The sequence below is a fragment of the Zalophus californianus genome, chromosome 7 (assembly GCF_009762305.2).
Source record: "Zalophus californianus isolate mZalCal1 chromosome 7, mZalCal1.pri.v2, whole genome shotgun sequence".
NCBI classification, from domain to species: domain Eukaryota; kingdom Metazoa; phylum Chordata; class Mammalia; order Carnivora; family Otariidae; genus Zalophus; species Zalophus californianus.
The window spans coordinates 32020810-32046049 of NC_045601.1; the positions used below are offsets into that span (position 1 = coordinate 32020810).

Below are 25240 nucleotides of genomic sequence, written 5' to 3' on the forward strand. Positions count from 1 at the left end.
ATACACAAAGTTTTAGTGGAAATAAGAGCCCATGGACAAATTAATCTGGGGCCGAGAGGGAAAAAGCTAAGGTTAGTGAAGAATCAACCCAGATTATGAAAGGCAGAGAGGCAGGTTCCATTTCTCTTCAGGCCTGGCTTGTTCTGTGCAAAGAAATGCCCAGTGTCAGAGGGGACCTTGCCCAATTTTTTTAATCTATTGTATAACACAACACCCCAAAACATAGTCACTCGCTACAGTGACAGTTTGCTCACAAATCTGCAATCTGAGGAGGGGCTAAGTGGGGACAGATGTCTTCTTCACTTGATGTCAACTCCAAGGTGAGTGGTTGGAATCATCGGAAGGCTCCCTTGATCACTTGCCTGACTGGCATCTGTTGTCGGCTCTTGGCTGGGCACCTCAGCTGATCCTATGGTGGCAGTGTGGCCACTCCATGTTGCCACTCAGCTTCCTCACAGCTGAGTGGCCGGGTCCCCGTGGTGAACATCCCAAGAGGCGCAGGTAGAAACTGGATAGCAGCCATTTATAACTTAGCCTTTGAGTCATCTTCATTGTAGTCACATCTCACTGGATTCAAGAGGGAACATAGACTGCACCTCAGGATCACATCATAAGGAGGTCACAGGGGAATGGAATATATGAGTGTGGCCATCTTTGCAAAACACTTGCTTTCACACCCATCCCCACTGACATGTCACAGTCTCCTTCCTACCACCACCTTTGAGTACATGTCTACATGCATACACTCTCTCGACACTACTGAGATCGGGAGGCAATATTTACTTATTCACCTTCTTCCCTTTTACACACACTCTCTCACACCACTCACAAGCAGTTAGTGAACAGTTAGTTCTCCTACTCCACACTCCCTTGCAAGTTAAGACTACCGGCGCTCTACAACTCCACATTTTTCAGTGGTTGTCAATCACTAGTTCAGAGTTGGACCCAATGAGAATACCTCCAGAGGGCAGTGTGACATTTGCTTATAGGCTTCTGGAGTGGAAAAAAAATCAACTTCTGACTTCCTTGCCTCAAGGCAATAGGTTCAGCCACCCTTAAAACTATACCCAGAGATGAGGCTTTATGGAAATTTGCCCTGCCCATTTTCTAACCCTCTGACCCAGTCTGAAGACAGTTCCTCAAATGGTATACAACTAGGTCCGATCAAATGGGAAAAGGAAAGAGAAATGTGGTTGCAAAGTGAAGCAGGTCTCAGTATAATCTATCAGATACACTGTTGTGGAGCCGCTCCCCCTTGGGGTAACATGACCCCTGGGATGCTGCCGAGGTCATTTCTGCACTGTCTTTCGCAGGATTGCCAGGGGTGGGGGGTGGGAAGCAGTCTTTCCTCTTGCTTTGAAAACCTCACTATTTTGTCTCAATGAATTAACTCTCACTCCCTGATGGATTCATGTCCTTTTCTTGTACTTTGCCCCTTTTTGACATAGTGCAATCCTACCCCCACCCCAGCCACTTAGCAACTGTGAGTCCCATTTGAGGCAAGTAATCCGGTTGATGAATGCCTAGTTTGTGTGAGTTAGAGAAGAGGGCAGCATTGTCGGATGTGCCCGTTGAATTTGCACAAAAATGGATCACTCTTCCTTTGGGGGTGAAATCGCTAGTGAATGGAGGCTGAAACATATGTCATCATTTGTCACAGCCTTGCTCTGGGCTGTCTCTAAAACTGAAACATTTCTCTGATGAGAAGTAAGTCTTCAGCAGCAGGGTAATTGCTGGCTGGGCTGTTCGCTGAGGAAGTGCTTGGAAATTGTGCTGTGATTTGAAATCACAGAAAACAGTGAGCATTCTTTGTGGTTAACTATGTGCTGCTTTTAAAGCGCACCCCAGCCAACGGCTACAAAGAAATGTTTGAAAGCAAATTGAAAAGCTGTAAGGGAAAGATGAGAGGAGTGTACAACCCTGACACAGCTCAGCTGGGGCTTTGTTAAGAGATATTTATAAGTCTTCAGATTATGCCCCCCCCACCCCAATTTCCAGATGACGAAGGGACCTCTCCAAGCTTCGTGCTTTGTGCATTAGTAATAAGGACACATGAACCAGTGTAATGCTCCACGCATGATGATACTCTTCAGCTGTGTGGTTCTCCCTGGCAGAGCAGATGATTTTATAATGCCAGCCTGAAGAAACAGGGCAGACCTAAGAGCCAAGGGAACAATGCACCTGAATTGACCAACAAGTTCGAGGCTTCAAACAACCCATGGCATATTTCTGAGATCTTTCTTGGAAGGGAAGGCAGAGTCCACTTCAAAGAAAGTGAATGGTGGCTTATTGATTCATTTTTGTAATAGAGCCCTATTACAATAAAGTTGCCGGCAAAAGGGATGAATTCATTATACATCACCATGTTTCTGGAAATGTTTGATCCATATGAAAAAAAAAGACAAAACTGTGCATATGGATGCCTCACAATGCTGTTTGTTGTAACTTTTAAAAAGATAACTAGTACAGAATTTTTAAATAGACAGTTGTTTCTCCAGGAAACTTCTTCCCAATCTATGGCTTTTAAACTTGTTACGTTCTAGAGTAGACCAAAAAAAAAAAAAAAAAAAAAAAGATAAAACGAAAAAAAAAATCTGCTCATAAGCATAGCATATAGCATATAGTATTCTACAAAAATAACTTCAAATGCCTAATTTTTGTTAACTGTAAAGTTGGAATTATATATCTAGTGCTATACAAATAATGTATAGACCAGATTTAATTTGCTACTGAGGACTTTCCTCATTCATCTCATTTCCTATTCATCTCATTTCTTATGAGAAAACTTTAAACAGTTATTGCTTTTACAGATTAAATGTTGCTGTTCTGTATATTTACTTGTTGCTCTTACGAGCTCAGAGTTCAGGGTTGCCTGGCTGGCTCAGTCTGAAGAACATGTGACTCTTGATCCCAGGGTCATGAGTTTGAGCCCCACATTGGGGTTAGAATTGCTAAAAAATAAACTTTAAAAAAAAAGAGCTCAGAGTTCAGTTGTTTCCCTCAGGCATCCTAAATTCCCCACACCCCAGTTTTACAGGTGAGAAACTGAATCTTAAGTACCTACTAAATGGTTTGTTGGAGGCCATGAAGATCAGCAGGCTGGATTCATTTCCTCTGAGTTCCGGTTTGCTGTTCTTTCTTCTCCTGCAAGTAAGCAGTAGCTTACATAAAAAACATATTCCAATTTTCTTCCTTAATAGTGAAAGAACATGCATAATAGAATACATTTCAAAAGTGATTGGTAAATTAAAACCATAGTATTTCTCTTACCACTTTTGTTCCCCTCTAAGTGTCATAGACATACATTTCTATGATATGATTTTTCATTCATTGAGTTTTCAGTATATGCCATACACTATAAGTCCTTGAAGTGTGGACCTCTCAGGTAATTCTCACAATAGCCCTGTGAGGTCAACGTCTTTTTTCTCCCATTTTGTAGATGTACAAACTTGAGGCTCCAGGTCACACAGCAAGGGAATCATTTGTGACTCTCACGTGACTGAGTAAAACACTTACCTATATGGGCAGTGAATGTTGGAATGTTCATTCATTCATGTAACCAATATTGACTGAACTTTAATTGAACAGTTCCAAATCCTAGGGACATAGCATTGAGTGAGATGAGGCCAGTGGTCTCATGGAGCTCAGATTTTGGTGGCGGATAAACAAACAAATACATAAACAAGAAAAATATCAGTGCTGAGAATTAAAATAGAGTGATGTGATAAGGGGAAACCATGTGGCTCTTTCAGATTAGGATGCTTCTAATCAAGACCTGAGGGAAAACAAATGTCCCAAGTCTTAAAGGTTGTCTTTGGAGATTAATCATAATGTTCACAACTCAAAATATTATATACTGTGAAGAAGATTATCTGGCATGTGCATCAAAGAAGTTAGTAGACCTTGAATATAGGAAACTGCTTACCTGGAAGAAATATAATTAATGTTTTAACAAATGTGTCTGAACCACAGGGCTCTCTTTTCTCTTTCCGTGGCTCTGCTCCACTAGAGTCTTTCGGGCTTTGATCTAGAGACTTGGTGATTTATAGAAGTTTCTTAATTCTAGGTGTGAATGTTTTTCCCTTATATTCGTGTGTTCTTTCTCATCTGCAATAATATTAGAGAGCTAAAGAACTTGGAGAAGCTAGATCAGCAAAACACACATGCCTGTGGAAGATTCCCATCTTTTGGGCAATTTTTAAATGGAAATCTCCGTTTGGTAGATAAAACTAAGTTTGCTGCCCTTTTTTCCCCTGCAAAGTTCATGCACTGAAACTCACTCATACAAGGGAACTCGTGGTAGATGAAACCAGGTAGAAGCTAGGCCTCCTGGTACTTTGGACATCCAGATCCCTTTGGACAGGGCCAAGATGGGATTCACACCATGGCAGCTTGCAGTCCAGTGATGAACGGCAGGGCTAATAGAGAACTGAGAACTGAGAACTGAGAAAGATACTTCCTATGACAGAAGTTCCCAAACTTCTCTGCACACTAACATCACTTGGGGGGTCTTTAAAAAATCCAATGTCCAGGTAACCGCTCTTCCTCCCCATACCAATTAAATCTCATACACTCTCAGGGGGTGGACATAGGCATTAATAAATTTTAGTTTCCCAAGTGATTCTAATCGGCAGACATGCTCGGGAACTACTGACCTTATGTGTTCAGGCTTTTTGATAGGAATCCAGTAGTCGACTCCTTTATGGTCAGCCTACAGAAGTCTGGAAGATTCCAGGTATCTGGCCTGGGGATGCAAAGGAGAATTCCATATGAAACCATTCAGAGTGCATTTTGAAGTCTGATGTTTTGAAGCAAAGGCGGGCATATGTCTGGATACTGAAAACTATTTTATAAAATAGAAGAATAAAGTGAATTTTCCTAAAATGGAAATGCTTCCCTGGATGAGTTTGACAAAGTTATTGATAACTCTAAGTATTTTTTCAGATTTACATGCTGGAACAAGAGTAGCGACGGAAGGAATGTGGGTAGTGGTGTATTTCAACATATGCTGAACCAGAAATCTCTCTCCTCATAGCTTTCTATGATTTCTACACCCCTTTTGTTCAGTTGGTCCTAGCCGCCATATTTCTAGGCAACAGGAATATCTGCCCACACAGAGTCTAAAATTAAGAAGTTATATATGGTTACAGGGCATCAAAGGAACATTAATAAATGAAAGTTCCAGATAATTCTCAGCCTGTATTTAAGCCAAGAGAAATGTTCTACTTTAAAATCTTTTATTAGAATTAACAGTAACAAAATGAACTCCCTTTGTATTTGGAAAAATTCTCAAGTGTCTTTCCAGTTATGTAAATAGATATCCTCTCTCTTCCTTCCTCTGTTCTCCAAGGTTACTAATAAGCAGTGAGATGCCCTAAAGCTATCGCTGCAGAAGGGAAAGGAGAAATAGTAGCGGGAGTGGTAGATAATTAATATTTTATTAGGATTTGGTTGGAACATTTACAAGTTGGTGACCGTCAGTGTTGCCACATCTTCCTGACGTACCAGGGACCACAATTCCTTGTGCTTGGCAGGTCGTCAAGAAATGCCTGCCGAATAACTGTGGAACACTTAAAAGCAGGAATTCTTGGTGTGAATCCCGGCACTTTTTGCTGCTTATTGGATGTGTTGTCCCCGACAAACTCTTTATGCTCTCTAAGTGATGGTTTCCTTTATGAAGAAGGGACTCCTGCTATCTAAAGCATGGGGTTTTGGTGAGAATTAAGTGAAATCAGCATGTAAAACTCTTAAGCCAAGTATGTGGCACATTGAAAATACTTAAATACAAGATATTGTTATAATCAATCAAGCAATCAGTGAAATGTCAGAAGTAGCAGGCGATGACATGGAGACAAACACGGCAGCTTTTCAACTTGGGGAAAAGATGTCTGCTCAATGTAGAGATGGGAGGTCTTGATAGTGGTTTTTAAGAATATTTGAGGAAAAACTGTAAGGCATTGGTTTGTGAATACTTTGCCATCATTACTGACCAGAGACCAGCATGGTTTCAGTAAACACAGATTACACTGACAAGACTGCATTTTCTTTTGCATTTGGTTTGCTGGACTTAGAGTATTAAATAAATGGTACATCTGAATGATAGTAAAGTAATTGGCAGGGTTTCTCATTTCTTGTATGAGATGACTAATAAAGTTGAATTAGGCATAATTGTAGATATTTAAACATTCATACCCAAAATATGTTGATAACAGACTGGCTACATTAGACTACGGGATGAGGACTCAAAGGTGGTGATATATTAAAATAATGAAAGGAAACTAAAAGTTAAAAATTCACTGAGAATACTCATAGAGTTCAACACTTGGTTAAATAATTAGTTGTGTATATATAAAATGTGTAAAAATGAACTTAGAATTCATATGGAAAAGTTCTAAATATTAGGTCATTTTAAACTCAGAATATGAGCTGGCTAAACATACAGATGCAATATTAGCCTGTAAACGCTACTGTTTACATCAAGGGAGGTAATATTGACAGCATACTCTGTACTAGGCTAATCACATCAGAAGATAAGTTCTAGAATAACATTTTTAAGAGATCTAAAAGAGGATTACAAACATGGTTGAAATCTCTGGAAGTTGGGGTTCCCTGGGTAATGAGAAAGAACTGTCAATGTTTTGTCTGGAGAAAGAATGATTAGAAAGATGTGATCATTGTTTTTGAAATAGTGGACAGTGTTCCTCAAGAAATATGGATTAGATGCTTCCCTGTTAGGCTCCAGAAGGAAGAAAAAAGACCAATTAATATATTAAAGTGTAGAAGATTTTATTTAGTTCAGTATGACAAATGCATTTCTGACAATGAGAGGTCTTAAAATTGAATGAGTTGCCTTGTAAAGTTGTAAATTCATGAGCTTTTCACTACAGGTATTAAATAATGTGTAATCATCTCTTTAAAAATATTTTTGAGAGAGGAGCACCTGAGTGGCACAGTTGGTTGAGCGTCTGACTCTTGGTTTTGGCTCAGGTCATGACCTCAGGGTCATGAGATGGAGCCCTGCCTTGGGCTCCGAGTTCAGTAGGGAATCTGCTTGAGATTCTCTCTCTTCCTCTCCCTTGTCCCTCCCACATTCATGCTCTTTCTCTCTCAAATAACTGATCTTTTAAAAAAATATTTTGAGAGAATTCCTCTTTTGGTGGGAGCTAGGATCAAGGGTCTTTCAGGTTGTCTTCCAGCTTTAGAGTGATGCTAAAAATAACTTTATTCCACATTCATGCCTTTAGATTATTCAAGAACTCAGTAGAAGAGAAGATATTAGTAACTATATTGGAAACTGTCTATGTTGTTTTTTACCCTGCCTCAGAAATCGTCCTGTCTCTGTGGACAGGTGTGCCCTGCCCCGTTATAGTGGATATGAGGGTATTTCATCTTCCTACTGTGTGTTTCAGTATATTTGAATTATGTATAGTGTATGTAGTTTAGTGAATGTGTATTTGAAATCTCAAAAAAAAAAAAAAAAGGAAAAAGAACACTCTGTGACTTGTATATACTCAGAAGAATTTGGAGGGCGTCAAGTGGGAAGCCAAATGTGAAGTTGGTGAGTTTCTGAAACTTGGTAGTGGCATTATTTTGATTTATCTCCTCCCAGTCTGCATATTCTCTGTCTCCCAACCTTCCCACCCTGGGAAGATGTCTAGGTAGATACCTCAAATTTAACCTCATTCACCCTCAACCTGTTTCTTTCCCACCTTCCTAGTCTCAGTAAATGGCACCTCCTGGTAGCTCCAGTTAAACCTTAGGAGTCTTTCTTTAGTCTCCTCTTTCCTACACCATATGAAACACATCTTCAGGTTCTGTTGACTCTTCCTCCAAGCTAAATCGAAAACCTGCCCCCTTCCCTTCAATTTTACTCTTACCACTCAAGCACAGACCACCCAGACCACTGCATGACTCCTGTCTCTTTATTTTTTTAAGATTTATTTATTTATTTGAGAGAGAGAGAGAGAGAACGTGCACACACTAGTCGGGGGAGGGGCAGAGGAAGAGCATCTTAAAACAGACTCTCCTCTGAGCATGGAGCTCGACGTGGGGCTCAATCTCATGACGCTGAGATCTATGACCTGAGCTGAAACCAAGAGTCAGTTGCTTAACTGACTGAGCCACCCAGGCACCCCATGACTTCTGTCTTCTGACCACCACTCTTATTCCTTCTTGTCATCCTCTACATGGTAGCCACAGTAACACACACACACACACACACACACACACACACTTTTTTCACGTCAATCAGAATATGTCACTTGCTGCTTAAAGCTCAGATGACTTTATATAAGCTTAGTATTAAATTTGAACTCCCTACACTAACCTATAAGGTATCATAAGTTCTGGGGCCTCCTTTGATCCCTGTTGACCTCTTTCCTGGGCACTATATAGTTCAGCCACCTGGCTTTTATTTGCTTCCTCAAACTGGATACCCACCCCCGTTCAGGTCTTTTCCCATAGCTGCCCTCCCTTCCTGGAATCTGCTTCCTCTATAACCTCTTGTGGCTGGCTCCTACTTGTAGTTTATTTCTCAGAGTAAGTATCATTGCCTCAGTAGTGGCTTTTCTGATCACTCAGTCTAAAGGCTTTCTAGTCACTCTCTATCATCTGTTTTATTCTCCTTCAAGTATTTATTATCTAGACATTTTAGTTATATTATTATTAAAAATATTTTTTAAATTGTCTGCTTCCCCCTCCCCTCAACTAAATTATGAGTTTTATCAGAGTAGGGATTTTGTCTGCTATCCTGTATAGTCATGTGCCTTCAACCCTACAGCATGGGCTGAGGAATACTAGTTGCTCAATGAAATATGTGTTGGAAGAAAGGAGAAGGAAGGATGGAAGGAAGGAAGGAAGGAAGGAAGGAAGGAAGGAAGGAAGGAAGGAAGGAACCAGGAAGGAAGGAACTAGGAAGGAAAGAAAAGAGGAAGGAACCAGTTTTCTTCTCAAAATTTACTTCTTGCATACAGTGGTCATGGGTAGTTAAGAAAAGACATCTAAAATTTAAAAAACTAAGATGGTGGAATAAGATGAAGGTAAAATAACATCTTATTTCTATGATAAAACCTGAAATTGCTTGTTTTTTTTCCATTGAAGTTTATTGTTAACCTAAAGAGTCAAAATGTTAATTTTACATTCTATTTCTGATAATTCTATGATTATAGCAAAGTATTAAATTACTCTACATGAAAACTGAACTGAGATGATTGGCTGTAGCGGAAAATCCAGGATGTGTATTTTCAGAATGTGGCACTTAAAGAACAAACAGATTGCTCAGGTAGGCCCCTTATTGGAACGCAAGCTAACAGGATTCCTATTTTGGCATTCCAGTAGCTATTTAACAGATCCCTTATTAGACCTAAAGAGTTTCAATTTTATCTGAAGTGGTTTCTAGAAGGCGAGGCCCTTCTGTTTTGACATTCCATTCTGATTTCTAAGATTAGTGAAGAAATAACTTATTAAAACCAGCTTACTCTGAAATCTGAAAATTATGTTTATATAGTTTGTTTATACAGTTCATGATTTTTTTAGGATCAAAGATTCTCTTTAACACAAAAATATTTATTATTACACTACCAATATTATTAAATCACCATAACACTTATTATAGAAATTGATGTCACAAACAGAAATGTTTGAACTCACAAGGCTTTTGAGATTCAGAAAAAGAAGGAAAAACTACAAGCACCTGTTGAAGAAAGTGATGGCAGATGGTAACATTTTTCTCAAGGTTCCCCTGCAGCTGTGCTTACATTCAGTTTTCCAGGCTGAGCAGGGTTTATTCATATCTTTTATTACACCGAGAAGAATTTTCACTTCATCCTGCTTACCACAGTACCAGTCAAAGCTCTTTTCTGTTGCAGAGATTTTATTCAAGAGAGAGAAAAAAAGATTGACAATGAGTAAGAACCAATTTAACATCTGTGTGATCATGTTTTTTAACAAGAGATCGTAGCAATGGTGCAGATTTTCAAAGCCAGCTTTTTGAATGTTAGTTTTAAAGTGGCAGTCAGGACTCCTGCCTATCATGCCATGTGATAAATGCCAACGGGTGCTCATGCTGCCTTACTTTACTCTTGCCACAGAGCATTTTGAAATCTCAATGATATATTTCATCATTTTTTTCAAAGCCTAGTGTTCAAAAGGCAAAATATCCTGTGAGAACATGTTTCATTTTTATGACACAACTGCAAATTAACTTTATTGCTGGAGTCTAATTATCAACTCAGATTTTCAAGGGTAACAGGTAATATTTTATCTTTAAAAGGTAAAGCAAGCTAAGCACCCGATTAAAATAATAATCCACAATAAAAGCAAAAACTAATACCTTAATGACAATTTCTATTAAAAGTTGATTTTTTTAAGATTTTTTTGTTTATTTATTTGAGAGAGAGAGAGTGAGAGAGCACAAGCAGGGGGCAGAGGCAGAGGGAGAGAGAGAAGCAGGCTCCCCGCTGAGCAGGGAGCCCGATGCGGGACTCGATCCCAGGACTCTGGGATCATGACCTGAGCCGAAGGCAGATGCTTAACTGACTGAGCCACCCAGGTACCCTGAAGTTAATCTTAATGTAGATATTTGAGTTAGAATCTGATTGAAATCCACATAAAGGGGCAGCTGGGTGGCTCGGTTAAGTGTCTGCCTTTGGCTCAGGTCATGATCCCAGGGTCCTGGGATCGAGCCGGGCTTCTGGCTCTCTGCTCAGCGGGAAGCCTGCTTCTCCCTCTGCCTCTGCCATTCCCCCTGCTTGTGTGCTCTCTCTGTCAAATAAATAAAGAAAATCTAAAAAAAAAAAAATCCACATAAAGCCATTTAGCTAGAGTAACATAACTTCTTCACATTTCACTTTACAGAACATTAGAACTGAATAAACATAAAGAAGAATGACTTCTTCAAATTTACATAATTAAAACATCTTCAAATTTTATTTTTAAACTTTTACAAAATCTTTACAGAATCATGATCCTCCTCAACCCTCCTGTCCTCATAAAGTCCATTTTTAATGATACTTAATTGGAGCCTACTTTTATCAGTATTTCATGTTAATTTATAATATATACAATATATATCATACAATTAGATTTTTATAATGGCTGTGACATCCAACCATGACAGTGAGAGTGTGTTGTGATCAATATTCCTATTTTTACTGTAAAAGTCCTAGAATATCAAGCACTATGGGAAGATGGCTGAGGAATGGCCTTTACCATGGATGTACAATAGTGCTGTATCTGGCTCTATTTGCCAAATAGGATCTGGAATGGGGGCAAAAGGGGTGCCATTCCATTCTAATTGTAAAGGTGAAAATCAGATTGTAAAGTGATCTGGGAGAATTTCATAAATATCTTATTAGTACTATACAGGATGGTTTTGTGAATATAAATTTCGAGGTGATATTATTGGTATTCAGGTTCTTAATTGGTCAATGTTTTACTGTCAATTCCATTCTGCAGGTTATTTTTTTTCCCAAGAGGATAATGGTACAAAATAACGATTCCATGTAATTATCCACTCAGATAACATGTATCCCTTTGTCAAACTGTGAGGAAACTGCTAAACTCACCAAGCATACTTTTTTAGGTTTAGCCAATCTGCACGAAGAATTTTCAAGATTGACTGTTGTTGGGGTGACTTGCTTTCTTTTCATCTCTTCTTTCCTCCCTCCCTTCCTTCTTTTCTTCCTCCTGGCAAGAACAGTTGAACCGTAGGAAATTTAGGATTCACTTTTTTTTTTTTGCCTTTTTCTCTCCTCCTGCCTCACTTAATTGTGCTTTTAAGGTTTGCCAACATGCCATTTTTTAATTGTAAAATATTGACACCATTAGGATGGTGTTTAGTTAGTTCATGTATTTTCTTAATACAGATTGAAGGAAGAAAGAAGATGCTGCTGGGGAATACTTTTGCTCCCCCAAGTTAAACTATTTCCATACCACTAAGATGTGAATATTGGATTGATGGTTCTTGAGTTCTTATCTTTTATTTCCAAAATTATTCCCTTATTTAGAATTAGCAAAAGGAAAGGCAGGATGCTCTCTTTAAAATTACACATATTTAATAAGCATCTGCAATACGTAAGTCACTCAGGATATAAATTCACATTGGAAAACATTCTGAAACATGGTTTCTCTCTCTTGGATCTGTTTTTTTGTGTGTTTTTTTCCTTGGTTGTTGTTGTTGCCTTATTTCTTCAAAATAGGTAGGGAATGCCCTCTTAGTGTAAAAGGGTTTCAGAGTTATTGCATGCATAAATTTTTTTTTTCTAAATGCTGATGTCAGTTTCATAAGATTCATGTCCATTTAGGGCTAAAAGGTCACAGAAACGTTCCCAGATTTCAGGACCAGATGTGTCTGCATGGTAGATCATGCCGACTCAAACTCATGCTAGCATCTGGTTAAACACATTCCACACCAATCTTAACCATATGTAAATGTAATTGAGAACAATTGAGAAAATAATCTGTCTCCCTCTTTTTGTTCCATTTACAGCACCAACAACTATATTAAAGGTACAAATTTATAACTGGATTGATAAGATTCGCTTTCTATTTCCAGGCAATTACCACATGGTAGAGAAGATAATTCTACATCTAGAATATATTGCAGGCTACATGGGAATGCCAAAGAGGAGTAAGGATTCTAAGAGGGAATGAGCACTTCCAGTTGAAATGATCAAAGAAAACTTCCTGGAGGAGATAGAGTCAGGAGTCTTGAAGAGAAGTATTTCAATGGAGTTAAGTATCAAAGGGTGGAGTTAGTGGAGAGAATTTCTCAGTGGGCTGAAGAGAGTGGGGGAGGGGTAGAAAAGAAAAAGTGTGAACAAAAACAAAGAGATGGAAAAAGGCAGAATTTGAAGGGAATAAGAAATAGATAATAGAGATCATGTGGTAGGATTAATGACAGACACTCTGAAAAACCAGGTTAGGCTAAATTGTAGAAAAACTTGAATCTAAATTTTAGAACTTTGTACTATATGCCATTGAATAAAATACAGTGACACATTCAGAGTAATTTTGACAGAAATAATGCAAGTGATAGTCTGAAGTGAGGTAGAAGAAGTTGTAATAGAGTAGAAGTAAAAGATGGGATATTTTTCCAAAGGAGGAACTGATAGGATTGTGGAAGTGTGAGTAACAGAGGAAGAAGTTAAAGAAGACAGAAGTTTTGAATTTGGATGGTGGAAGAATGGCAGGATACTGAAATAAATTCAGGAAAACAAGTCTTACAGACAAAGGATGAATACAATTTTGGGTATATTGCACTCTGAAGTGACAACTTCCACTCCAAGTGGAATTATCTGATAAACTTTTGGATATGTGAAGGTGGTGATTGGAAACTCTTGGAGTAGATGAGATTCCCAAAGGTTGAAATATGAAGAAAGGAGATAATGTCAAGGACAGAATTTCACGTTTATGGTTAGAGAATGGGAATAAGAGAGATAAACTGTCAGAAGTAGACAGTCAACAGTGGAGCTGTCCAGAAGTGGGGAGTGTGGACATCCTTGCCTTATTCCCAAGACTTACTTGTTTCCAAACTTAGGGGAAGAATTTAGTTTTTCATTAACTGTGATGTTTGCTGGAGGATTTTTTGTAGATTCTTTTTATAAGGTTAAGAACATACCCTTCTGCTGCTAGTTTACTGAGAGATTTTACCATGAATGAATGTTTCAAAATGGTTTTTCTGCATTTATTAAGATGATTGCATGGTTTTCTTTTTTAGAGTTCAATATGATGAATTGCATTGATTGCTTTTGTAATGTTGAACCAACTCTGCATGATAATGATATATTATCCTTTTTTAAAAATCACTAAATTCTATTTGCTAATACATATTTTTGTAATGTCTTTGATTTTGGTATCAGGGTAATGCTGGCATCCAACAATGAGTTAGGAAGTGCTCCCTGTTCTTTATCTTCTGGAAGAATTTGTGAAGGATTGATATTACCTCTTCCTTAAATAGTTGGTAAAATTCCAAGTGAAAGCAACTTGGCTTAGAATTTTCTTTGTAGGAAGGTTTTTACCCATGAGTAGACTATAGGGCTATTCAGAGTATCTGTTTTCATTAATAAATTTTGCTGGTTTGTGTCTTTCAAACTCTGCCTGTTTCTCATCTAAATTATCTAAGTTTCTTATGTCTAGGTGTGCATAATATTATTAACCTTTTAATGTCTGTAGGGCCTAATGTAATATTTCCCTTTTATTTCATTTACATCTATTTGGTTTCTACTTGTCCCATCTGCTCTTTGTTTTACATTTCTCTTCTCTTCTGCTTTCTTTTAGATTAGTATTTTTTATGAGTCCAAAAAGTTAATATTATTTGGGATAGACAGAAGGCAAGATGTGAGCTGTCATGTATCCTAACTGAAATTCTCTTAAAGTGAGATGCATGATCATAAGCTGAGGGTGGGGGAAATGTTGGCATCTTAAATAGAGAAGGTTAGAATATTTGTCTCGGGAGGCCTCCTGAGAAAATAGTAAGAGATTAACATGTGGATTTCTAAGCATTAGGAAGGGCCAGCTCAAGTAAACATGTAACTGATAATACTATGTTGATAGTAGGATGGCTCAAATCTGAAGACATGTATCAAAATAGGCCTTAAGAACTGGAAAATGTGGAGAAAATATAATGGAATTACGGTGGTGCATAGGACATTTCACATTTCAATCATAATAAAATCCATTCATGTTTTCCTTAATACGTTTGAAGATATCAGCCTATTTTGCCAGGAGTGTTGAGCTTTGACTTAACTGGCAGCTCTCTTTTCACAATATTGAACACTCAGCCGTTTACGTAGGGTAGACGTGCTCAAAACATGCTTACTTCAGGGAGACCTGAGTGAAGTTTCTCCCATTTTCTCATAGCTAAGTTATCTGAAAAGCCAGAAAAAGGTGGAATAGCTGAAAGAAATTGTTATTGGTGAGTGGAAATAGAAGGAATGGAAAGTTGGCGGGCCAGCTGGATATTCTGTAGGACTAACAGGTTTGAAAACATATTTGCAAGACCAGGATAATTAGTCTACTCTTCAAACTGATTGCATTTTGTGTTGTATTCTTTTGGTTTGTAAAAACTGTGATTGCTTGAATTGTGTAATGAAATGTGAACTCAGTATAGAGGCACAGTTTATCCGAATCCCTTGCTGTCTATAGACATTATTATTTCATCTACGTGTTGAAAATCTGTGTGATCAAAAGTGGGAAAATCACAATATGACAGGAATATTTCATTTGAATTATTTTCACTGTTACAACCAGTTCTCAGAATAAATTTTTTGACAGCCCCCAACTTTAGTGGTAGAAAATGTAATGTTTTATGTAAAAAACAAACCAAACAAACAAATAAACAAACAAAACAAAACAACAAACCTTAATGTAGATATTTTCAGTAGACAGAAAAATATAAACTAACTCATACTTTTCCTGCAGTAGCCACTATGGTGGATAACAGTGGAGAAGGATACAGACTTGAGTCAGACTGTCTGGTTTTAAACACTGGCTTTTCTGCTTACCAGCTGTGTGATCCTAGACAAGATGCTTAACCTTGTTTTTTAAAAGATTTTTAATAAATTAATTTATTTTTGAGAGAGAGAGAAAGAGAGAGCATAAGCGGGAAAAGAAGCAGAGGTAGAAGCAGAGTCCCTGCTGAGCAGGGAGCCTGATTCAGGACTTGATCCTAGAACCATATGGGACTAGATCCTAGGACCCCAGGATCATGACCTGAGCATTCAGCAGGCGCTTAACCAACTGAGCCACCCAGACATCCAAGATGCTTAACCTTCTTATGCTTTAGTGTCTTTGCCTGTGAAATAGGAAAACAGTTTTGTCTCATAGACCTGATGTGAAGGTGGAAATGAGTTAATGCATATATTAATACATGCTTGAACTGGGCCTGGTGCATGGGATGTACTCAGTGAGTTGTAGTTGTCACCAGGGTGAAAAAAGATTAGTTAGACTCTGTGCATCACCAATAACGGGTCTGAGCAAATATCTGAAGGTCAAATTTACACATACTTGATAGCTACCTTAAAAAGATACTAGGCATAAAAATGCCAAATGCCGTCCATTTGAGTGTGACATTTACAATTTAAGTTTTTTCCTGGTATACTTTATGTATGTATGTATGTATGTATGTATGTATGTATTTTGCCAAGCATGGCAATCATTTCCTCACCAAGCATGGCAATCATTTCCTCAAATGTAATTTTAGGGAAAAATAATAAACAGAATGAAAATTATGTAATATTATGTAATTTTGATGTTAGTAAAAATAATTGTAATTATGTTTCAGCATGCATTTTCTAAATCAGCCATTTGTGGCTTTTTAAAAATAAAATATCATCATGTACAGAAAGGCCAGTACAATTAAGGCAAATTTTGTGTCTTCTATAAGTGATGAAAATTAGCACCATGAGTTTTATAATATAGTAATATATTAGTAAGGGCCAAGTGGTAGTATAGTAGGCAAATGGTAAAATATAGCAAGTAAATGGCATGTGGTCTAGGGAAATATTTTGGATAAAAACTAAACTACATTCTAAAAGGGGAAAGGAAATTAGCCTTAAATTGGCAATAACCATTATAGGCAATTTCTCCCCATATACTGTTTCATTTCTTTATCTTTCAAAATCCATAAAATAGGTATGTATTAACCCCATTTTACTAATGTTAAAACAAAAGTTCACAGAGTCTGACTTCAACAATTCTCCAAGGCTATTTAGGGGTAGAGCTAGGGGTCAGGTCCTCGCCATTTTGATTTCAAAGCCCATGACCTCTCCATTACGTTTGTCTGCCTCCCAGAAGTGATCTGTATACCACTGATCAAGTTTAGCACAAAAATCATATCTGATCCATAAAACAAAATTTCCCCTGTTTTTCAGTATCTTGTAATTCGAGTTTCATTTATTTCCATACTTTTCCATTGCATTTCATTTTAATAAGCATTTGCTACTAAAACACATACTGAAATGACCCATAACTTCGGGGTTAACAGTGGAAAAAGTGCTTACCTTGGGTTGGTTCTATCTGTCATGAACTAGTCAATTCACTTTGGAGCCAGCCATTTCACAGTGTGGAAGTTCCTCTTTTCATTTGTATAATGGAGGAAAAGTACTAGGTGATCTTGAATGTCTGTTTATTCCATCTCTTTCAATGCTCTATGATATTGAGAAATCCTCTCTACTATCTCCACCCTTTGATACTTAACTCCACTGAAATACTTATTCTCTTCAAGACTCCTGACTCTATCTCCTCCAGGAAGTTTTCTTTGATCATTTCAACTGGAAGCGCTCATTCCCTCTTAGAATCCTTACTCTTCTTTGGCATTCCCATGTAGCCTGCAATATATTCTAGATGTAGAATTATCTTCTCTACCATGTGGTAATTGTAAATCCATATCACATTTTCCCGAATGGCCAGAAGTTCAAATACGGACCACTTTCATAGAGAACTGATTTCCTAGTTGGGATACTCCAACTTCTTGAAAATTCCCAGGACTTTAAAAATGATTATAGATGCAGAATTTTGTAAAAAGCAAACCCAGAATCAGTTTTTTAAGGTCCTATAAATATTCCTAATCTCTGAATCTGGGATGTCCTAATTTTTCTTTTCCATATTTTCCACAGGATTATTTTACAAATGCAATAGAGAGTTGAAAAAAGATGCTCAGCAAGACTACCACCCTGGAATATGCCATGGAAAATAGTACCCACACAGTAGTTGAATTTACCAGAGAACTGCATACATGTGACATAAATGACAAGAGTATAACGGTAAGGAGCCGATGAGAGAATACATGCACGAATATATTGTACATTTACGGTTGTGAAACACTTTGTAGAATTAGAGAAACAAATATTTACCTTTGAAAACAAAGTCACACAGTCTGTTTTAGGATATCTTTGGAATCTTTTTAGAAGCCACAAAAATCTAAGACTATATATTTCAAGAAAGGCAATTTTTGTGTGACTCTCATGTTTTCAAGGGCCATTTAAAATGAGTATGATTTTATCTGTAAGATTTCTAGCTTTTTCTGTATAAAGTTTGAGAATACACAGTACATAAAGGTTGGAAAAAATGTATTACACAAGAAGGAATGATGATACTGAATATCAGGGTATAATTCATCTGATTTGTGACTGGTTCATTTTTGTAAATTTCTAAAATTGAGATGAATAGTAGATTGATTAAAATTGCCTACTGACATGTTATACAAGATTTCTTATTTCAGACTTCATGCAAACATTAATATCTTTATGCATATGCAAATTAAATATTTAGACAGTATATAATTCATGTGGTACTTGGGAAGTTTCCTTGAATTTCTTGGATCGATTTTATTTTGTATAGATCAATCAAATTATCTTTTTTATTTGATAAATCAAAGCTTTAAAAATGGGAATGTAAAAATCTGAAGCACTTTTGATTAACATTCAGCATAAAGAGTAGAAGAAGAAAAAAACACATGCAAAGACATGGATCACTTTTTATGTAATATACAGTGCAATTATACTTTAAGTGGAAAAATAATTATAGTCATTTGACTTATTAAGAAAGAATATAGCTTTTAAAATAAATAGCTTGTGCTTTATTATTTATTTTCAAAGTTCTTTTTACAAAGATCTGGCAGACACCTGGATCTGTGGGAGGACTGAACAACTTCTTTATAACTCAGCAAGCCCTCCCCCTGCCCCAGCGTCCCTTGGGCAATCTCTCTTGCTTGCTAAATGGAAACCAATTTCACCTGACAGTACTTTCCCTCATTGGGATACCCTAGTCCCTTGGAAATTCCCAGGATTCATAAATGACTGAAGCTAGATTCTAGGATAATAAACCCCAAATCAGAAATTCCTCCTGTGTTTGCACTTTCCGTCAATTCATACACGTCACCGGGCTAATGCCTGGGAAAAATCTACTATGAACGAAAAGGTGCCGACCCGGAAAGTCATCTTAATTTTCATTCTGTTTATTTTTTTTTCCCTAAAATGTTGCATGGCATTAAAACAGGTTTTAATTTTCTAGAATCCTTGCATCTTAACAAGAATATTTCCTTGGTAACTATGAGTTGCTAGTTTGCAGACCTAGCGCAACGATGATTTACTGCTGCCATGTGCATGAAAGCATAACCACCGAGTCCGTTGCTCTTTGCTCTCTCTTGGAAGACATAATCTTGCATGCTGAGAGAGACCGTCTCTTCCAAAAAGAAACTCATCTATTTGGATACTTAATGATTTAATCAAATTGATGCAATTAATGCTAGAGACCATACTGAGGGCTCCAAATGTCATTATTCTCTTTTCTTCACGTCTCTATCTGGCTTTCAGTAGAGTTCTTTAAACTCAGCTCAGTGGTAAGGATGGTGCTCTCATGAGACATAATAATGCCCCTGTCTGATCACCAGGAGAGCACTGTGAGAGTGATCTGGGCTTACCATCATGAAGATGTGGGCGAAGCTGGCCCCAAGTACCATGACTCCAATCGTGGCACTAAAAGTCTACGGCTTTTGAATCCTGAGAAAACCAACGTGTTGTCTACAGCCATACCATACTTTGACCTGGTGAATCAGGACGTAAGTTTTTTCAGGTTTTTATGATTGGAAGGGTGGGTTTCTTGAAAGCATGTGAGAGTTATTACTTACATGCTGTTTAACAGTGTGACTTTGTGTCCCCCTCCCCTTTTTATTAAGACAGGTCCCCATCCCAAACAAAGGTACGACCTATTGGTGCCAAATGTTTAAGATCCCTGTGTTCCAAGAAAAACATCATGTAATAAAGGTATGTGACTCACTCACAGGCTAAATTTAATGTGTATGAATGGAGGAAAAATTGTTATTAAAATGAAAATGACTAAAAGAATAGAAATGATTTTCAAGTATGTGAAAGTTATTTCAAGAACAAAGAACTGGCTTATCTGACTCACACCCTATCTTAGGAGTCACTGAATTTAGAGAGAAATCTTGGATTATAGCTAGGATTTTTGGGTTTTGTCTCCTAATTTTACTTTTTAAGGTAAAAGTTTTGGGATGCATTTGAACACTGCTAGTTATTTCTTTTTCCTTTTTAAAAAAAAGATTTTATTTATTTTAGAGAGAGAAAGAGAGTACACAATGCGTGCATGTGCACACAGTGTGGGGCAGGGAGGAGCAGAGGGGGAGGGAAAGGGAGGGGAAAGAATCTCAAGCCGACGCCATGCTCAATGGGGAGCCTGAGGGGGGGCTCAGTCTCTTGACCCTGAGATCATGACCTGAGTGAAAATCAAGAGTCAGGCTCTTAACCAAGTGAGCCACCCAGGCGCCCCAACACTAGTTATTTCTTAGGCAACACTGTACAGTTGGAATTGCTGGAGTTGACATTTAAATAATATATTTGCATATCAATAAATTATATACAGGAAGATTACATTCCCCACCACCTATTGTTTGAAAATGTCTGCTGCATTGTAAATATTGGATGTTGTGAAAAAAAAATTTTTATAGTGATTTTTTGAAAATAGGAAAACAGGAAAATTAGTGGATTCCCACAGAATTAAAAAATTCAGAATTGGGTAAGAAAGAAGCCCTGTTTGCCTGTGGCCTATAATTCCCTCCCACCTCTACCAGGAATAGTGTCCCAAAACTTTTGCATCTAGTTAGTGAATGAACAAGTATTTTTAAGGAATTACATGTCCTTGGTTCTGTGCTAGAAACTGTTTGGTAGTTCCAGAGGCTGAATATATAATCCATGCGCTCAAAGAACCTATAGTAAGAATGTAGGAAAAGTATCCTAGACACAGGAAAGAATAAGATAGAATTCAATCATGCATACAAATACTCTAAACATTCAGAAGACCGACGTCATCAGCGTTTTGTCAGCCCCCAGACTGTTTAACAAAGCAGTGTGGATGTGAGAAAGGAGCAAACTTGTAGATACTGGAATCCAGAAGGAAGTACATAGATCGACTCACAGGTTGTCTCTTGAACTAACTATGTGCTCTCAGGTGAGTAGCTCTGGGGTAATGCCCTGGCTTCTTCGTCTGTAAAAGGTGGTCCATCATAACGCTGTCCCTACTAACCTCAAAACATTTTGGCAGAGATGGAAACACTGAGTACATTCTATAAAGTGACTTAAATTTGTTAATCTCTAATATATTTGTCCAGAGGCACAGAGCTGCCTTTTATTTACACACATGATTCATAACTACTTACACAGACAAGAGGAACAGTTTGAGGGAATGTTTATTGAATTATTAAGTAGTCCTAAATATTTGTAGAGTATTTCTGTAATCAGAAGACTTACCAACAATGAGACTTCGAATGAGCCACTAATCTCTGTGCAATGTTATTTTCTGTTTCTTGCATGTGCCTTAATACCATGCCTAAGGCCTTCCCTTATGCCAGTGAAAAGCCTTTCTCAGGAAAGAGAATGGTGTATTTATATATACTATGTGTCATATAGTACTGTGTGTCATTTATAGTAAATTTAATGGGAACTCAGCTTAAGGGACAAATGTAAAAAACTACAGGGTCAGAAATGAAAGCAAATGTTTCACAAAATAGGTCCCTGGTTCCTTTTTCAGCAAATGTTAATTGATAGGATATGATGTCCTTAACCACTTACATCAATGCATTTTTATTCTTCATTGTAATTAATGCTAATAATTAAGTTGAATGAAAAAAATATTTGCTCTTAAGGGGAGTCAGTATATGTTCTCTCTATGTAGGACATTTACTTGGTATCCCATCTAAGAATTTTCCATTGCATGCTTATCATAGTAGTAGTCAGATATGTGGGCATGTATTAAGTATTTGGAGTTCTATTAAACGATGAAAGTTCTTTACTCCTAGCAAGAGGGGATTTGAGGGAGAGAGGTGTGGTTATACAAAATTTGGGTGCTGCAAGGGAGAGGGTTGGTGGCTGGAATTTAAAATTCTATTATTACTTAAGAATACCACTTATAGAATAGATTCCTGAGCTTGTTGTTAAACCCTAAAATGTTTTAAAAGACGTTAAGTATTATGAAACATGTTACTCAGAAATGAACCTAAGGATAATATACAAAAAGAGAAGGGGTACCTGGCTGGCTGAGTCGGTAGAGCATATGACTCTTGATCTCTGGGTTGTGAGTTCAAGCCCCACGTTGGGTGTAGAGATTACTTAAAATTAAAATGTTAAAAAGGAAAAAAACCAGAGAAGAGAAAGCTTTACGTAGAAAATAAATTCAAAATATTTAGGTTGTAAAAATGGGGGCACCCGGATGGCTCAGTCGGTTAAGCGACTGATTTCGGCTCAGGTCATGATCTCAGGTTCCTGGGATCAAGCCCGGCCTCAGGTTCCCTGCTCAGCAGAGAGTCAACTTGAGGATTCTTTCTCTCCCTCTGCCCCTCCCCCAACTTGCTCTCTCTCTCTCTCTCTCAAATAAATAAATAAAACTTTTAAAAATAAAGATTGTAAAAATAATTCAGGTTGTATATGTTTTGAGAGTCTTTAAAAAGTTTTAATTTGTGGCTTATGCCAGTTTACAATAAAATTTTAATACATTTCTACCGTAGAATTCATAAATCTAAAACTTACCTTAAGAAATTACCTAATTTCCATCCTCTTTTCCTTAGCAGAGATGATTTCTAGTAATTTAAGAAAAATATATCTTCTTTTCATAGAATCAAAGACAAAGACTCCTGTGTTTTGGCTATTGTAGACATGCTGCTATAAACATTGCGGGGCAGGTGCCCCTTCGGATCGCCACATTTGTATCTTTGGGGTAAATCCCCAGTAGTGCAATTGCTGGGTCATAGGGTAGCTCTATTTTCAAAAAAAATAAAAATAAAAAAACAACAAAAAAAAACCCCACAAAGACTCCTGTGTTTTGAAAAGCCATGAGCTAGGTACTTGTCCTTATTCCTTATTTTGTGTCCTACAAATCACTGGATCAAAAAGCCTCAGTTCTTCTCTGATACAAAAAACAAAAAGTATTTTCTCAGAAAAAAGAACATTGCTCTTATATTGTATTATATTATGTGTCATTTGCAGCTAGTTTTAAGAACATATTGATAACAGTAATATTGTGAGAAATCAACTTTGTTGTCTGGACTCTTATTTCAAACAAAGAAAAGTGTGTACTTGTACTTTAAATGTTAATAGTACTGCCCAATATACATTTCGTAGTTGTAATAACCATAAAACTAAGCAGATAAATAAAATACATCAGTGGCTGTTTATGAATATATTTAATGTAAATGACTAAAATTAAAAATGTTAATTACATTTTAATTTAAATTTTAATCATGTAATGATAAAAATAATTTACTACCGAAAATATCAAATAAAGTAAATATTTTGTAAAATTATAAACTAACAAAGGTAAGTAATTTCTAAAAGTATAAATGAACAAGGGTCAATAATTTCATCTGCAGGAGTAATGGGATTGTGATAAAAATTATTGGTGGTTTCAATTCACTTGTGATTCCAACTTATTGATTTGTGTTTTGATTTTTGTGAAAAATGTTTAAAATTGTGATTTGAAAATATTTGTATTGTCAGATGACAGCATATCACACTAGAAGACAGATATGGAGATTATACAAAGAAAACTCTTAGTAATTTATATTAAAACCACTGTTCTCATGTGAGACCACCTCTGTGACTCTCGAGACCCACTGTCCAGCCCATAGCGCCCTATTTGAATATGACCCTATTTAAGCTTTGCGAAATAAGTAACTTTATCTTAAATTTAAATTTTCAGGAGGAAGTGATTCTTTCTACTCTCTTTAGTCAATAGTGATATCATAATCACCTGATAGTAACAGCTGGATATGCTCTGCTAGAAGCTGGGTTTATCAGCTGGTTTAACACACTGGTTTTGGGGTCTTTTTTGTTTTTTGCTTTTTTGGGGTTTTTTTGGAGCTTTTATTGCCAGAGAATTCTCTCATTGATAAACGGAACTCCTAACTCCTCCATTTAAACATGATCTGTCTTATTTGATTTAATAAATAATTGTTGGTGGCCTATTATGTTAAAGAGGAGAAAAAAGAAAAACAGTCAGGCTGACTCATCATCCTGTAGCCATCTGGCCTTAAAGGCCCACCTTTTTAATAGGGTGGCAGTAAGCTTCGTGGTCTCGTAGGTGGGTTCTGTGCTATGATGGGCAAGATCTGGACGCTTTCATTCCATTTTTAGTCATTTATCCATGGGAAGGTTATTTGTCACCAACAGCTCCATTTTATCATTTAAATTCTAATGGTACCTTCCTTATGGGATTATTTGGACTGAAAGTTATGTAGCAGTTAAAAAATTTTTATTACCACTTAGCACAGTATCTGACACATGGAAAACTCTTAACAAACCCAATTATTATCAGGCCTTTTTTTTTTTTTTTTTCCATGTTGCTGTCTGAATGACTTTTCACTGAAAACTGCTGTTTAGTGAGGAGACCCAGAAAAGGAAAGAGCGTCATGCTAAAAGGTTGACCATTGCTGAGTGTTAAGAGAGGATTACCTTTATTTCTTGTGTGACCTCTGGCAAATTATTTACTTCCTTGTGCCTCACTTTTCTCATCTGGAAAATGGGCATAATAGTTCTCACCTAATAGGTGAGTGAATTAAAGGAATTTAACATACGTATTTAGAACAATGCCTGGCACATAGTGTTTGTTAAATAAGTAACTAAATAAAATTATGTAGATCACTAGCAATACACAATTGCTAATCTGTCAATCATCTTGTTTGGTTTCTGGGTTGCTGAGGGATCCCGAACCAGTCAACCCTTTCTAAACAGTCAGAATTCCAAATAAAACCCAGATTATCCCTCATTTCATTTAGGGAAGCCACCTTGAAAACTTTCTGTTGTAGAGAAATGTAAAGTTGAGATAAACAAAACACTATCATCATTTTGTTCATCAATAGATGCAGAAGGGAGATGCTCTGCCGTATACTTGCTACTGAACAGAACATCTTTCTTGACATGATATTAGATGTTGCTGTTCTTTTCCATTGGTGCCATTCATAAATCTGAATGGTTTAATTTGGGGGAATGTTTCCTAGGACAAGAAAATCTAAGAATAATTGACACTGAATGACCGTGAAATGTTCTTGAAGCCAGAGTACTGTATAGCCATGAAATAGTCATTCACAAATTGATTCTCCTGTCCTAGACATATGGCATGAACATGTGGGTTTATGTACCATGTTAAATAAACATTGCTGGTCAGCTTCCCTATTATGTTTATTTCTCTTCCTCCTCCTCCTTCTTCTAAATTAAAGGACACCATCACAAGGGAA

General features: G+C 37.2%; 1 protein-coding gene across 1 annotated transcript in view; it reads left to right on the forward strand.

Moving 5' to 3' along the window:
* MOXD1 (monooxygenase DBH like 1) overlaps positions 1-25240 on the forward strand; it is an 84932-nt gene that overhangs the window by 3344 nt on the left and 56348 nt on the right. Inside the window, 5 exon segments of the mRNA XM_027603947.2 lie at positions 17616-17628; positions 17631-17671; positions 17673-17762; positions 19391-19558; positions 19680-19763. Coding sequence (XP_027459748.2) covers positions 17616-17628; positions 17631-17671; positions 17673-17762; positions 19391-19558; positions 19680-19763 — 396 coding nt within the window.